Source organism: Tupaia chinensis, unplaced genomic scaffold (assembly GCF_000334495.1).
Source record: "Tupaia chinensis unplaced genomic scaffold, TupChi_1.0 Scaffold000549_1, whole genome shotgun sequence".
Taxonomy (NCBI): domain Eukaryota; kingdom Metazoa; phylum Chordata; class Mammalia; order Scandentia; family Tupaiidae; genus Tupaia; species Tupaia belangeri.
Genome location: NW_006160061.1, coordinates 2,451,942 through 2,469,193, shown reverse-complemented (window position 1 = coordinate 2,469,193; position 17,252 = coordinate 2,451,942). Strand labels below are relative to the sequence as shown.

The 17,252-nt window shown below is 40.6% G+C and overlaps 1 protein-coding gene across 2 annotated transcripts in view; it reads right to left on the bottom strand.

Moving 5' to 3' along the window:
• Positions 1-17,252, bottom strand: part of NEB (nebulin) — a 234,272-nt gene that overhangs the window by 156,566 nt on the left and 60,454 nt on the right. For both annotated transcript variants that reach the window (XM_027775357.1, XM_006157632.1), the window contains exons 35-45: positions 16,667-16,978; positions 15,321-15,527; positions 13,400-13,504; positions 11,468-11,575; positions 10,233-10,544; positions 9,049-9,255; positions 8,503-8,607; positions 8,235-8,342; positions 7,036-7,347; positions 4,882-5,088; positions 192-296 (exon numbers count right to left, since the gene is read on the bottom strand). In XM_027775357.1, coding sequence (XP_027631158.1) covers positions 192-296; positions 4,882-5,088; positions 7,036-7,347; positions 8,235-8,342; positions 8,503-8,607; positions 9,049-9,255; positions 10,233-10,544; positions 11,468-11,575; positions 13,400-13,504; positions 15,321-15,527; positions 16,667-16,978 — 2,088 coding nt within the window. The remainder of the gene's footprint in view (positions 1-191; positions 297-4,881; positions 5,089-7,035; positions 7,348-8,234; positions 8,343-8,502; positions 8,608-9,048; positions 9,256-10,232; positions 10,545-11,467; positions 11,576-13,399; positions 13,505-15,320; positions 15,528-16,666; positions 16,979-17,252) is intronic.

The window sequence follows — 17,252 nt, the reverse complement described above, 5'->3', positions numbered from 1 at the left end:
GGGTCAGAACTGCAACCACACAGCCAACTCTGTGGGATTCAGTGCCTTAGCTTCCATGCCCCTTGCTGGCCCTCCACCATTATTTTTAATATTTACTCTCATAATTGAGAAAGACCTTAATTAGTTCATCTCCTTTTTGCTCATTCAAAGAGGCTGGAACGAATGATAAGAAAAGAGGAAATTATACTTACATCACTCATATTAATTGCATTTGCCTTTGCCAAAATAATCTGGGGGATGTCAGGCATGATGTGAATTTTGGTCTTGTCAGCCTCCCATGCTTGTTTGTAGAGGTGCTAGAGTAGAAAGTATATATATATATATATATACACATTTGTACATGTATGTCAATCTTCTATATATTGTTATTAACTGGGTTTTTTATTTGTTTTGGGGTTTATTATTTTTTTTAGGGCTTTGCCATAGGGTACATGGGCTCACCAGATAGAGGTAGTGAGCAGGAAAGGGAGAAATCACCCTTTGGGGGCATGGCCATATCACAATTCCTTATCCTCTATTCTCCTCTTAGGATTTTGGCTGTGCCCTCACACGTGCTTAGTGTGATTTTCAAGCCACTGGGTCTGGGACTTGAACCATTGTAGGTCATGTGGGAATCCAGTGCCTTAACCACCAGGCCGCCTGCTGTCTCCAGGGTTTTAAAAATAAATACCAATGGAAAAGGTACTCATTCAAACAATATGTTGGAGAGGATATAACATAGAATGTGCCCTCTCCACTAACCTTATAACCTGGAGCTATTTCAGTCCTAACACTTTCTGTGCATATTAAAACCCATAAATAATCCTTCTTAAAAATATAAATGATGTCATATAACATATAATAGTCAACATCTTGCTTTTTTACTCCTTATGTTAGACATCTTGGAACCTTCTAAAAATAATTTACTTCATTCATTTAAAAAGCTATAGTATTCCCTTTGAGGTACAATTCAATTGACCTAATCAGCTCACTGTGATCGATATTGGGTTGTGGTTTCCATTCTTTATCTCCTACAAACAATAATGCCATGATCTCTAAGATGTGCCACCAAGACACCCACTCAAGGAAGGACTGTCGCCTCAACTTTTGGCAGACAGCGTCTCCAGGTGGGATCTGCTGCTTTGCTCAGAGCGTGCCTTTCTCAGGGCCACATCCAATGATGCATCAAAGTAGAAATCAAAGACCTGGTTATTCAGCCCATCACAGGACACTTACAACAGGCAGCATTCGAGAGCCCTCCATGGGATTAGTCAAGGCTTTGTTGGGCCTGTATCACTGCTCCACTTCTCCCTCTCTACAGTCCTCCCTTCCACATGCACCGATACCTAAAAATACCTGTACACCAAATTCTATCTCAGCATCTCCTTTCAGAAACCCTAAGCTGAAAAAAATTTTCAATAAATATATATGTATATACACACACACACACACATATATACATATACACACACAAATACATATGTATTTGCATACATACATAAAGGTTTTCATAGGGTAATGAATATCTTAATTTAAAATTTTAACAAATATTTGGGCCAGCAGGTGGCGTGTTAGTTAAGGGCACTGGACTCCCCACATGGTCGATTGTGGTTCGAGTCTCGGACCTGGTGGCTTGCTTTCTCTCTCTCTCTCTCTCTCTCTCTCTCTCTCTTTCTCTATGTGCATCCCTCTCTGGGCTAATTAAAATAAATAAATAAATAACATTAAATAAAATAATTCTTTAAAAACAATTTTAACAAATATTTTTAAATTTTAACATAAACTCTCTTGCTGATACTGTCTATAATACAATTTCTTTTGAGAGATTTTTTGCTATAGGGCACGTGTGCTCTCCAGAGACATAGAGAGACAGAAAGACAGGAAAAGAGAAATCACCCCCTGGGGAGATGGCCACACTCAATCCCTTCTCCTCCATTCTCCTCTAGGGATTTTGAGCACGCCCACACAATTGCCCAGTATGGGTTTCAAGCTGCCAGGTCAGGGACTCAAACTGTGGTCAACTACATGGGAGTCCAGCAACGTAACCATTATGCTGTCTGCCGGTCTCTGTAATATAACTTTTTAATCACTGCAAATCTGGTATATGAAAAATGTTCTCTCTCTATTTTGACCAGGCTTAGTTACAACAAAAATGACCTCCTACTAGACCAAGAGTCAGCGCCCTGTCTGTAAAGAGCCAGATAGTAAAGAGCTCAGGGCTTTAGGGTTGTACAGACTCCATCAGGGGCTATTCATCTCTGCTGCTGCAGTACAAAAGCAGCCGAGGACAGTATGCAAATGAACAGTTGCGGCTGTGTTACAACAAACTTTTATTTATAACAAGAGTAGTTTTCTGATCTCTGTTTTGGACCGGCATCTCCCAGTAGAACTTTCTGTAATGATGGATGTATTGTACCACCTGATAGAGTAGCCCCTAGCCGCTCAGGACTGAGGAACTTAATCATTAATATGATTTAATTTAAAGATAAATTGCCACATGGGACCAGGTGTTTTAGCACTGGATAGCACAGTTTTAGTAAGGAAAGCAAGAGCCAGTCATTAGAATTTGTGTTTCAGTCCAGACCAGCCATTGGCCTGCTGTGTGTCCTTAGGGACAGCGCATCACCTCTCTGGACTGTACTTTCTTCAACTCTGCAATGAAAAGATTTGATCTGATAATCACCAAGTCAGCATTTGCTTTTTTCTGATTCTCATTTTGGCATCTTTATCCTGAAAATTTACTCACTAACACAGGAAGTATCTAATTTTATTTTTTAAAGACTTATGTAAATTTATTTATTTATTTAATTGACCAGAGAGGGACAGAGCAAGAGTGAGAAAGGGAGAGGGAAAGTGAGAAAGCAAGTCATTATGTCCGGGACTTGAACTGTGGTCAGTCATGTGGGAGTCCAGGGCCCTTAATCACCACACCACCTGCCAGCCCCGGAAGTCTCTACCTTAAAGTGTTCACACATCACCACACCACCTGCCAGCCCCGGAAGTATCTAACTTAACATATTAAAAATAGATATTATCTCGGGGCTGGCAGGTTGCGTGGTGGTTAAGGGCATTGGACTCCCACATCGTTAACCATGTTTCACATCCCAGACCTGGTAGCTTTCTTTCTTTCTCTCTCTCTCTGTCCCTTTCTGGTCAAATTAAAATGGGTAAATAAATAAAGTTAAATTTAAAAAATTATTTAAAATAAATAAATAAATCCTGGTGATGATTAGATTCTAAATCTTTTTTAAAAAGAATTATTTATTAATTTTATTTATCATTATTATTATTATGTTTTTTAAATTTGCTACAGCGCACATGTGCTCACCAGAGAGAGAGAGAAAGAGTAAGAAAGCAAGTCCTGCCAGATTCAGAACTCGAATCACAATAAGCTATGCACCACACCACCTGCTGGCTTCTATAGTCTAAATCCTAGAAGAAGCACTGACATTTATGCCTTGCCTTTTACGTGGGTCCCTTCCAAGGGGATTGGCCTTCGTGTTACATTAGCCCATTTCAGAGGCTCCAACAGGTTCATGCTGAGGCTTACTGTGACGCTCCGTCTCCCCAGTGCACCTAGGGCCAGTATTTTCTGCAAATGTTTATGTCCAAGTAACTTTTTTCTTTTTTTCAAATGCATTTCTAATTGTGACTTACATGATATAACTGGCGCTGTTGCAATTATCTGATTATTTTGAACCTTAAAGCAGATGTCCAAGGTCGATCTTGCTGCTACCTTATGGTCAGTAAATGTAAAAGTAAGCCTTACTACAGTAAGGCTTTCTGAGGGATGTAGGAATGAGCAATACTAGAAAACACTGAGGTAGCACAACTTCTTTCATGATGGCCCGTGAAGGCCCTGGGTCCGAGTGCTGCTACAGCCGTAAAATCGGTGTTTTCTTTGATCGCACTGCAGCAGAGGCTGCTGCAACACCAGTTGTTACCAGGTGATGTGCTGGTTCAGCATGAACTGCTTACCCTCACTTTAGGAAGGCTGGCTCATGTCCAAGATGGGCATTAAGAAGAGGGCCCCTACTTATTTCGTTAAATCTGTGAGATAATGTGGTTCATTATACTGGGTCAGTGGGAAAGTCATGGCACATTTTTGCATAGAAAAACAGAAAAATACATCATAATTTTACCAATGACCTAATACATTTGGGGAGGGCACTAATTAGGAATACTTCCTGTCTTTTTTTTTTTTTAACTATATAATCTCCCATTTTTTAGAGAGAGAGAGATTTTTGCTACAGAGCAAATGCACTTGTGGGAGAGACAAAGAGAGAGAAAATGAGAAATTATCCCCCCGGGAGGGGGAGAAGGGCCGTGCCACACTCCCTTCTATATTCTCCTTTCAGGATTTTAGGCATGTACACACATGTGCCTGGTGTGAGCTTCAAGCTGCCAGGTCCATAACTTGAACTAGGGTCGGCCTGTTAGAGTCCAGTGCCTTATAACCATCTGCCACCTGCTGGCCCCATAACCCTTTTTTTTTTTTTTTTTTTTTGGAGAGATTTTCACTGTAGGGCGCGTGCGCTCGCCAGACAGACAGAGAGAGACATAGAGACAGAAAGCGAGAAATCACCCCCCAGGGGGGATGGTCACGCTGCAATCCCTTCTCCTCCATTCTCCTCTCGGGATCTTGGGCACGCACGCACACGTGCCCGGCGTGAGTTTTAAGCCACCGGGTCCGGGACACGAACCGCGGTCGACTACGTGGGAATCCAGCGACATAGCCATTACGCTAACTGCTGGTTCCCGGCCCCATAACCCTTTTGCAAAACAAAGTAACCCTCAAGTATGATGCCCTGCAGCTGTGGTTGCAAAACCTGTACAGATAATGTAGGCTACAGCTGGATTCACTCTGATAAACGCACATCAGGACATTATTGAAAGACTTACTTCATTCATAATTTTTGCATTGTTCTGGGCCAAAACCATGTTCATCGAGTCCATCAAGGTGGAATACTTCAAAGTGTCTGGGTGCTGGCGGTACTTCTTTTCACTAATAATCTCCATGGCTTTCTTGTTTTTCTCAGCTTCCAGGGAGCCCAGAGGGAGCCACCCAATGCCCTTCATGAAGTCAGCATAGTCAGCTTTGTACTGATTCTGCAAAAGAGGATCAATTCAACAATGAGAGGAGGTCAAAACTTCTCGAGAATTATGAGTGTTTAATATTTCATCATTTCTACTTCAGTTTTCAACAAGTAGTATATTAAACTGCAGCCATTTTCATCTCTAAGCTTTTTTATTTTTAAATCTGCTACAGGGTGTGTGTGCTTGCTGGAAACAGAGTGGAGGAGAGAGGGAAAGTGAGAATGCATACACCAGGGGGATTGACCACACTGCAATCACTTCTCCATTCTCCTCTTTGGATTTTGGGCGTGCATGGACAAACTAACAGGTATGGGACTTAAACTGCGTAGTTGGCCATGTGGGACCCAATTGCCTTAACACCAGGCCAAATGGTTGGTTCCATCCCTAAACTTTTTATCTTTTTCTACTTTTTAATTTTTTCTTACATGAGAAATTAAAAATAAGCACATATAGCTTTACAGCCTGTTTTTCTCAATGTTTTCATAAAGATATACTAAGTAAATTAATCTGTCATGTGACTATCATCGCCTTGAGAAGGGTGTCTATGCTGACCTAATTATCTAGTGAAAATTCCCAAGTTCCCTTGGCTAATAGGGTGACGTACGGAAATCCCATCTTTCTCTTTCATGCTAAGTCCTTGACCACTCACAACTGTTAATATTTTCTCAAGTATGCAGAACCCACTGGTACTATGTCAAATCTCACTTCCCCACCTCAGTGCTGACACTTCTGCTTACAGCTGTACTGTGGCTGCTTTCTTCTAAGCACCCTGGCAAATAATAGCTCAGCTTTACACCCCCAAAGGGAAACGTAAATACCACACGGTCTTTGGGTTCGTAATTCAAATTCACTTCTATAGGGCCAGCAAGTGGCACAGTGGTTAAGGTGCTGGACTCTCGCATGGCAGACCACGGTTAGAGTCCCAGACCTGGAGGCTTGACACTCATGCTGGGTGCATTTGCATGCATGTCCAAAATCCTGGGAGAAGAATAGAGACATGGCCACAAACCCCCACCCAGGGGTGATTTCTCACTTTCCCTCTCATTGTCTCTCTCCTGTAAGTGCACACACGCTATCGTTAAGACCTTAAAAGAAAAATTCACTTCCTTCAGCCTCCAGATGTCCAACTTTAGCTCAATTCTTAAATTTTTTGCTCTCCATAGTGTTTGTCTTTTCCACCTTTACTTTACCAATTGGCCACAGCCATCAGCTCCTCAATATTTCATCATCAGTAAGTAAGATAGGCAGTTTCAGAGTTAAAAGCACTGAAATGAAAGCTTAAGTTGGTTGTAAGAGAGGGCCTGGAGTTACCAACGGACTGGATTTCCTGTTTTCCTTGTTACTCCTCAATCAGCAGCCTATGACCTTTGTGACCCTCTTTCTGAAACATATTTCCATCAATACATCTTTTTTTTTTTTTTTTTTTAGAGCTTTTTGCTACAGGGCACATGAGCTCGCCAGAAAAACAGAGAGACAGAAAGTGAGAAATCACCCCCCAGGGGGGATGGCCACACCACAATCCCTTCTCCTCCAGTCTCCTCTCGGCATCTTGGGCACGCATGCACACACACCCAGCATGAGTTTAAGCCACTGGGTCCGGGACTCGAACCGCGGTCGACTACATGGGAGTTCAGTGACATAGCCATTATGCTAACTGCTGGTCCCTATACATCTTTTTTTAAATACATCTTTCAAAAACCAAATTTCATTTGCTATCACTGAATTCTGAACTCAGCAATGCTCAGCACAACAGTGACAGAGAATAAGACTTTAGTTTCCAAAACTGATTCCCTTTTGTTAAAATAAAGAAATATGATTTAAGGTAACAAATAAAATGCCTCAATAGAAAATTGCCCATGAATTTCTTTGAGGATTTTCAAAGTATCATCACTTATGGATACTCGCATTCGCTTTATTAGCCAGAGTTGATACTTTGCAAACATTGTGGTTTTCACGTACATCACTCTGAATCTGCATCATGTTTTTGGCCAGTTCAAAGCTCATGGCATCAGGAAGCATGTTGTAGGTATGGATTATATTCCTGTAGTTGGCATTGGTGGCCACTTCCTGAGATTTCTTGGCTGCCACCACACTGAACATGTCCACTGGGGTGTGGAAGGATGTCTTGGATTTCTCGTACGCCTTCTTGTACTCCCGATCTGACTGCATCTTGGCCACTTGCATGAAGTGCACCAACTTGGGGTCGTCCTCCAGGCTCCGGAAGCCGATGTGCTTCCCTTTGGCTTGCTCATAGGCTTGCTTGTATTTGTACTGTGGACAGGAAGGAAAGCGTGGTGATGAAAAAGGTGAGCAGCGGAGAACACGACATTAGCTTTGCCTTAGGTGAAGGGTTTTAGAGCTGCTCTAAAAGTAGACAGGGGGAGCTCACAAGGGGAAAGAAGCAAAATCCTTTTACTTTAAACTTCTTTCCAGCCTTGATTGCATGGAAGGAAAGTGATCTCAGAGTTCGTCAAACAAATGTGTAAATAAGTTGGTTTAGGGTGACTGAGAGAGCACTTTCCTGTCTGAGCATTAGAAAAGACGGAAGACATGATTTCCCATGGCTCATCTTTAAATTCAAGAGCAAGCCAGGCCATGGGTATCCGGGGTAAAATATGTAGATTGCATCCCTCTGTTTACTTAGAATCACCTACAAATGCTTTGTTATTTATTTATTTTTTTTTTTTGAGATATTTGTGCTAGAGGGTGCATGCATGTGCCAGAGAGACAGAAAATCAGAAATCACCCTAGGGGGGGGGGTGGCCATGCTGCCATCCCTTCTCCATTCTCCTTTCAGGATTCTGGGCACACGCACACGTGCCTGGAGTGAGTTTTAAGTCACGGGGTCTGGCACTCAAACTGAGATCCACATCTACATGGGAGTCCACAGACGTAACCATTACGCCATTTGCTGGTCTCTAAATGCTTTGTTATTTTTAAAAGTCAAGTATTTTAACAAGTCACTTTTTACATTAAATAATAAAACAAATGAATAAATGATTAGCAGGTACTTGGACTGGATAAAGGAGCTATCGTGTCCCATGAGATGTGTTCCCACCAACACTTAATGGGGCTGCTCACAGCTCTTGAATGCACACGAGGTCAGCTCACTTGCTCTGACTGGCTCAGCCTAGAGAAGGCCCAGAGGAAGCACTTACATCACTGGCAATGTCCCGAGAAGCTCTTGCAGCCTTTATTGGGATGGCATCAGGCCTCAGGTCATATCCTTTCTTCTTTTCTTCTTCCCAGCCAGCTTTGTACAATTTCTAAACAATGAAATAAAACACACACACGTGCACAACAAGAGCATCATGTTACTTGGGTTAGAATGGGGACCAGGATTTCGAGGTGGCTAGCATGTAGATGTAACATTCCGTATTATTTGTTCCTTTAAACCTTCCCCACTTTTGTTGTTCATCGACTTACATCACTCATGGTGATTTGGTTTACTCTGGAGAGTAAAATATCGGGAGTGTCAGGCATGACGTGAATGGTGGTCTTGTCTTTGTTCCATTTTTCAGTGTAGCGTCTCTGTAACAAGAAGGTCGGGTATGGTTTTATAGCAGAACAAGTTTGTAATAATGCTAGCAAGAGACATCTCCATGCTATAAAAAGTTAGATCTGATATTGGGAAATGAATAAAAGAACAAGAAAATGGGTTAAGGAAACTGGATACACAATGGAAAAAAAACAAAGAAGGAAATCCTTTTCCACTGAAGCAACAAGTACATTTTGCTTCAGCTTTACCACTATGTTGGGTTCTGTAAATTTGTTGTATTGTTAACATGGTGCTGAGAGATGACCCTCAGGTTCATATAAGAAAGAGCTCTCTAGACGTTATGAAAGTGGAGAGTCCCCTGCCCCGACCATCATCCTGGCCATCAGAAAGATGAAAACTCCAAAAATGATGGGGCACTGCCAGGCTCAGTGGCATGAGCACTGTAAAGTCCTCAGGCTGAGATGGGGTCTTACCTTGTCCATAGTTAATTTATTACTTTTGTTGAGGGCCTGTTCCATCGTGTCCATGGAGTATGTGAACTTCAGCTTCTCAGGGTGCTGGCGATACTTCTTCTCACTGAGAATCTCTCCGGCCTTCTTTGCCTTCTCCACCTCCAGGGATTCTATTGGGACCCAGCCAATCCCTTTCATCCAGTTGGTGAAGTCAGATTTATATAGATTCTTTAGAATGGAAAAGGAAATTTTGTTTCAGAAAGAGGACTTGGGTTTCTTTGGCTACATGATTTGCTAATTGTAAAGAAGAAAAAAATGGGGAGGAGGGAGGATAACTTGGTTTTTTTTTTTTTTTTTTTTTTTACTTATGATTTTTTGGGAATAAACTTAGCTATAAAAGTGATTACATTCATGGTGTTAGAACAAGAAGTCCTGAAGTCCAAGAGTTTTTTTGTTTGTTTGTTTTTGAGATTTTTGCTATAGGGCACATGTGCTTGCTAGAGAGACAGAATGACAGAAAGGGAGAAATCACCCCCCCACCCCTGGGGGGGTTGGGAGATGGCCATGCCACAATCTCTTCTCCTCCATTCTTCTCTTGGGACCTTGGGCACGCAAGCACATGAGCCCAGCATGAGTTTTAAGCCCCTGCGTCCAGGACTCAAACTGTGGTCTACGCTGTGAAAGCCCAGTGATGTAACCATTACGCCATCTGCTGGTCCCCAAGAGTTCCTTTAAAAAGTTATCTTTCTTGGAGCAGGTGGTGTGGTGGTTAAAGTGCTAGATTTCCACGCTGCTAACCATGGTTTGAGCCCAGACTCAGTGACTTAGAAATTACAACAAACACATAGATGCATCAATAAATACTTTTTTTTTCTTTCTTGAGGAAAAGAAGTGGAAAATTAACAGAATTTTGCACTGGAAGGAATACTATATGTCACCTATTTGAGCCTCTTAACTTTTCATAGACTACATCATATGTCGGTCTTTTAAACATCCAAAGTTTTAAACATATATGTATATTACAACAACAACAACGAAGCTACATGTAGTTCATTTGGGTAAAGCCCTGAAACTCTGAGTTCTGGAGGGGACTGTCACTACAGTGAGTGCAGCAGGTTGAGGATGGGGCACTTTCTTGCTCTTTCTTCCCGCCCACTGGAAATGGGAAACTCCACTGACAGAGCTGCCTGCGGAACTGTACGTACATCACTCTGGATCTGCATGGCGTTTCTCGAGTGCTCCACGTTCAAGGCATCAGGCAGAAGAGTGTAGTTGTGGAAGGGCTGTTTGTAATTGGCGTTGGTAGCAACCTCCTGAGATTTCTTTGCAGCTGTCACACTGAGCATGTCCAAAGGTGTGTGGTACCTGGTCTTGCTGGCTTCGTAGCCCTTCTTGTACTCACGATCGGACTGTATTTTAGCCACATGCATGTAGTGAACCAGTTTAGGGTCATCCTGAAGACTGAGAAATCCAATTTGCTTGCCTTTGGCTTTCTCATAGGCCTCCTTATATTTGCACTATTTGAGAAAGAAGGGCAGTCAAGTTTGATGGAAGTTTTATATAAGCTGCATTTATCCAACAAAGTTGTTAGAGCAAAATTTAGTTTGGAACTAGGTAACAGGTAAGGCTATGGTTTTGTTCTTAGTATTTAAAATAAACAACAAGCAGAATATTTCTAATGGATGGTACTGAGAGCAGCTGTGGGGATAATTAACGATGGAAGAACTTGTAGTCCATATACAGATTGCTCATAAGATTCTTTAGATATGTTCAAGGTTCCTGAACAATCTGCTTATTAAACACCAATGCGTATTTCTTATCTCATTTCCATTATTAGTTTGCATTACCTGATGACGTATTTGCATAATCATGAATACATTTCAGCGAAGTCCTAATACAAATCAGTGTATTGGACACCAAATGAATGACTGTTCACTCCATCAAGACATTTATCACCTCAATTCATACGGAAAATATAACTTACTTTGTGAAAAGTAACTAATTAAAATCCTGGTCAATCTATAATTCTTCCGGGCTTTCATTTTTCACTAGATTTTTTTTCCTTATGAAAATGATAACAATTTAAAATTGCATTCTTTTAAAATACTTGAAGTGTTTTTGATTTAGTGATTTTTTTGTATCCTAATACTTCAGTCTTGATCAAATCCAAGTAAGAAGGGATTTTAACATTCATAATAATATGAAGGAGAGTTCCAGATATTTCACAGTTCAAAGGAAATTTCTTCTTTTTAACAACCGTATGGAGTTTTTAAAGATATTTTAAGTGAGACATTGTGAAAATAATTATTAGCATTTAGGCTATTGGGGAATATTATAATACTAACATTTCTTTAATAGTTTTGTTCATACAGTTTTATACACTATGTACAGATTTTAAAACTATGCAGAGAGAAAGTTCAATACTTTCAAATAGACTTACATCACTGGCAATATTCCTTGAACTTTTGGCAGCAACGATTGGAATGGCATCTGGTCTCAAATCGTAGCCTTTAGCAATGATTTTCTTCCAGTCTGCTTTATAATGAGCCTTCAAAAAACAGAAAGATTCTTATTTGACATCATTAAAAGAAGAATAAAACAGGATGTCAAAATGTTTCCTACACAACTATATCACAAATATCCTTTTATATTACTATATAGAATTCGTAGAGCTAGGTTATTATTTTAATAGTTCATCTTTTATGTATGTATTAATTATTTTTTTAAATGTTAGTAAACTGCACTGGCCCAATAGTGCAGTGGTTAAGTGCTATGTGGATGGAGCCGGATCCCACATGGTTGACCATAGGTTGAATCCTGGCCCTAGTGGCTTGAAGGAGTCACCAGGCACATATATGTGTGTATGTCCAGGATCCTGACAGGAAGAAAGAATGGAGAAAAGGGGTGTTTTCTCTTTCTGACATGTACATGTATTCTCTGACATTAAAAAAAAAGTTAGTAGGGACCAGCAGTTGGTGTGATGGCTATGTTGCTGGACTCCCATGTAGTCAAATACTGTTCGAGTCCTAGACCTGGTGGTTTAAACTGACACCAGGCACGTCTGCATGTGTGCCCAAGATCCCGAGAGGAGAATGGAGGAGAAGGGATTGTGGCATGGCCATTCCCCTGAGGGATGATTTCTCGCTTTTTGTCTGTCTCTCTCTGCCTTTCTAGCAAGTGCACATGCCCTATAGCAGAAACCTCTCCAAAAAAAATGTTAGTAAACTGTATATGCGGTATAATCTCGATTGATTAAAAATATCTACGTTTGCATAGTAAAGCAATGAAAAGGTAAAGGTTTGAATGTGATATTACAGATTTTCATAATTTTTAAACTTTCTATAAGTGCTTGAGACTTTTGAAAAAAAGTTTTATGTAATGATGCATTTAAAACTTGGAGAAAGATATGGATACTAAACTTAAAAATATGACTGTAATACCATCCAGCTTTAATTGAACTTCATCCTTAAATATTACTTATAATATTAGAAAAAAAGGCCAACCCCATAGTGTGGCAGTTAAAGTGGCTAGATCCCACGTGGCCAACTGTGCAGTTCAAGTCCCAGACTCAGTGGCTTGAAAGACATGTTGGGCACATATACTTGTGTGTCCAAAATCTCAGAAGGAGAAATGGGCAAAAAGGGATTGCAGCATGACTACCACTCCATAGGGGATGCTTTCTCCCTCCCCCCACCCCACCACTGTTGCTCTCTGGTGAGCACACGTGCCCACTAGCAATTCTGTATTAGAAAAAAATTTAAATGAACCACTTACATATAAATATGTATGAAAAAGTGTTTATTACAGGACAAAACAGAGCCTAAAAACATTGGGAAGAATGACTAAGCTGCCTCCTAAGAAATAAACAATTTTATCCAAGGTCGATTATGTTTCTAAATGAAAATCTCCAACATTTAAGAACAAAGAAAATAATTCTTAATGGTTGATTTAAACATTATTGTCAATTAGGTAGCTAGATTACTAAAGAGAGCTAGAGTTTCTGAAGAAAATTAAAATTTCCTATAAGTTTTAATAAATAATTGACATAAAAGTTACACAACGTGATGTTTATCCTTACTAGAGACTACATCATATTCTTCTATTTTCCTATATAGTCTTTCCCTTTTTGTCCTTTTCTTTTTTTAAATAAAGTATGACTTACTCATTTTACAACTCACTAATGAGTCACCACTCACAGTTTGAAAAAGTCTTAAGTGAAATTTTATGGTGGCTTCTAGTTGTCCCATGCGAGGCCAATCTGGAACCCCAAAGAGTCCATACGCTGTTTGCTCCCCTTAAAATCCTCAGTGTAAGAGCTACACAAAACTGGCCCACGTAGGCGATATTAGACGGGCACCAGCCAAGTACTCACATCACTCATGTTGAGGGCGTTGACCTTGGCCTGAATAAACTGAGGCACTTCAGGGTCCATAGTGTACTTGTGCTTTAGCTTCTCCCCTTCTACCTTGTAGTTCAACTGAAAACAAAGCAGCAGCATGTACATATCGTTAGTGGACCAAATGGAAGTTGTATTAAACAAACTGCTAGCTATGGTTTGAATATACCTCTCTAAAGTTCCTGTGTGGAAAACTTAATCCCCAGTGCAATGGTAGTAAGTGGTAAGATCTTTAAGAGGTAATTAGATCATAAGGGCTCTGCTCTTACGAATGGATTAATGTCACTATCACAAGAATGGGTTAATTATCATGGGAGTGGGCTCCTGATTAAAGGGTAAATTTGGCCTTATTTGATCTCAGCATCGCACGCTTACTCATGATGGTGCTGTCTACCAGGGGATGACCTTCATCACACGCTAACATGGTGCTCTTGGACTTCTTAACCTCCAGAACTGTGAGCCAAATAAAGTTCTCTTTGGCTGTAGTATTCTATTATAGTAGGGAAATGGACTAGGACACATATATTCCTTAAAAAAAAAAAAAGGCTATCACTTGCATTTTCCATATACAAGGAAAATACCTACACTACCATAGGAAAGGGGCTTTGGTAGACATATTTATGTCATCATTCCATCAATATTTATTGGAAAGCATTGTAGGCCAGGTAGACTCTGTGTTGAAAGCCCTACAGCAGAGGGTCTTTTCGGCCAAGTTAATGAGTTTAGATTTTACCATTCCTAACAGGTTTTACATGTAGGAGGGACATGACTTGATTTGTGTTTTAAGATGATCTTTCTTGTTATCTGAGACCAGAGGCAGGGAGTTCAGATAACAGGTTACTACAGTTGTCTACATGAGAGATACAGAAGCTAGAACTAGGGCCGGTGACAACTGATGACAAAGTCCTTCAACAAGTTGGCTGAGAACTACTTAGGCAGTTGACTTAGCAGATGAACTGGAGGTGGGGATTCATGCAGGGAGAGGTTAATAGTGGCAGTCAGGTTTCTGGCTCCAGGAACTAGGTAGATGCTGATGGCATTTACTGGGATGGAGACACCGAAGACAGTGAGAGTACAGTCTTCCTAGCTTAGGAAAATGCAGTAAAAGCAACACCTTGCTCAGTACCGAAGAAATCAAAAGAATCGACACCATTTATTACTACTACAACAGAATTATCGTTAAACATATACAGTACTGTGGGGGCAGGGACTATACTGAGAAAGAAAATCCACAGATAATCCCTCACTCCCAGGAAAACAAAATCTGGGGCTAAAAAGCACAAGGAATCTTCTCTTTGTCCTTTATTTACCTCCCTCTTTCTGGTATAGGGATTTTAATAGGTCTTTGAAATTAGCATATGATGTGAAGCACTGAACATTGTATTGTAATTAACCTCTGAGTAAAAGAATAAGGGTCCAGATAGACCTGGGCTCTGAAATGAGACCCCAGATGACTTCTCAAATAAGTTGCTTCATTGCCTCAGGGGCCTTATTCTAAAATTGCCTCTCAGAACTTGAAGCTATTATGCAAGGGGATTAGGACATTCTGCCTTTCCCCTGAGTAGTGAGCTAGAAGGAATGCAGCCCAGGGCAATCCAAAGAGAGTCACAGATGACAACAGCAGTAATGTTACTTTGTTTGTATAATGGGTAGGGGTCTGCTTATGAATTGCTCCAAAGCTCTACATTTGGAAAACAAATCTAATTTGGAACATTCCCCCTTTTCCCTATATTCAAGTTCCAAGTTGTTTCGGAACTAAAACTTTTTCCTCAAACCTCTGAATGCAGTCTGTTTGCTGATACAGATGTACCCTCACGTACTGAATTAAGGAGGACGGTAGTGGCTTGGCCATGGGGGTATTATTCATGGATAAACCTTTTGAAGGGAAACCACTTACATCACTCAGCTGCTTCGTGTTCTGCTGAGCTAAAACCATGCCCATGGAATCAGGCACACTTGTGAACTTGATGGTGTCTGGGTGCTGTCGATACTTCCTCTCATTTAATGCATCGCCTGCTTTCTTGGCTTTCTCAACCTCCAGAGAACCAATAGGGATCCAACCAATGCCCTTGAAGAAGTTGTTATACTCGTCCTTGTACACATTCTGTAAAAGAGGAGGCTCATATGAGGAAATATTCTAGAGAATATTCAAGGGATGTTTCTGGGATCTGCAATTTTTACCCACGGGAAACAAATAGCACCCTTCTTGGCATGTTTGTGTCTGTCTCAGGGCTCATTACCTGGAATTCGATAATAAGAAAAAGCACTGCTGGGGGCCAGCAGATGGCATGGTGGTTAAAGTGTTGGACTTCCACATGGTCTAATGGCATTTGCTTTCTCACTTTCCCTTTCTCTCTCTCTCTCTCTCTCTCTCTCTTTCTGTGTGTGTGTGTGTGTCTCTGGTCAAATTGAAAAATAATAGTAATAATGATAATAAACAATAAAATTAAGTAATTTTTTTAAAGTAAAAGCACTTCTGTTGTTAGAGTGCATCATATTAAACAGAAAGAAATCTGGGTAACGTATTTCCATGGGTACTGCTAAAAATTTTTTTGTCTCTTTTAGCAATAAATTGGGCTTTCCCTTTGATTTCAGTAAAGACTCTAAAATTTAAAATGTACCCACACTGTCCACCTAGGCTATCCCTGGTCTCAGCTGGGGAGAGATTGTTTCATCAGTAAATGACTAGCATTTTTTCCCTTTACAGAGGACAGTTCTTACAGAAATCAGGCTTCTGCAGGAGGAAATGCCCTGAATGTTAAACATCTCCCAATGCAGCTCTCTATGAATCATGCTGCAAGCACAAAGCCTTCCCAGTTCATTTTAGATGACTCATTACATAGATTTACATGGATGACAGTATGACCTTGAGTTGAAAAAAAGAAAAAGAAAAAAACTTTTCTGAATTCAGAAAGAATAGAGAATTCTCTTATTTGCATTATGTACCTATCGCCCTTGAAGCAGGCTCAGCAGAAGCCCTCATGTGCTCTGGCTGAGAATCAAGGGAGTTTAAATAGTTAATGGAATAGCATTTTTGTCTTTCATCCATAAGTTCATAAAGACAATGTCCATGATTATATATAAGTACAGAAAGCCAGCAGAAACATGGCTTGTCTACCACGCCTTGGCAGCTGTTCACTCTACAGTGCATTTTGCAAACATCCTACTGGATCTTGAATGTCATGAAACAGAAATGATCATCCCTTCAGTTCAAACATCTCCGGGTCTGTTGTACACACTTACATCGCTCTGAATTTGATTTGCATTCCTAGTATGCTCGAGACTCATGGCGTCAGGCAGGTATGTGTAATGATGTATTGGCTGCTTGTAGTTGACATTGGTGGCAACATCCTGGGCCATCTTTGCAGCTGTAATGCTAACCATGTCCCCAGGGGTATGGTAGCTGGTTTTGGTGTTCTCATAGTTCTTCTTGTATTCACGATCAGACTGCAGTTTCGCCACATTCATGTAGTGGACCAGTTTGGGGTCATCCTGTAGGCTTCTAAAGCCCACATGCTTTCCCTTTGACTTCTCATAAGCTTCTTTGTATTTATACTGCAGAGATAGAATTTAGTTAGCAGAGTCCTAGGCAATGATGATATTATGTATAACAGTTGTCATTCACACACAAAGACACTTAGGACATTGTGACTTTCTGCAAGAAATGCACTCTCTCCTCCCCTCCCAGAAAATCAGAATGAAAACTTATTTCAGATAGTGCTGGTGTTTCAAGAGAGTGTCATAACAAACTTAAGGCCAGTTTCTTTTCTTTGCTATGATTCCTACAAATTATTTGCATGTAGAACATTACTTAAATCCAACAGAATTT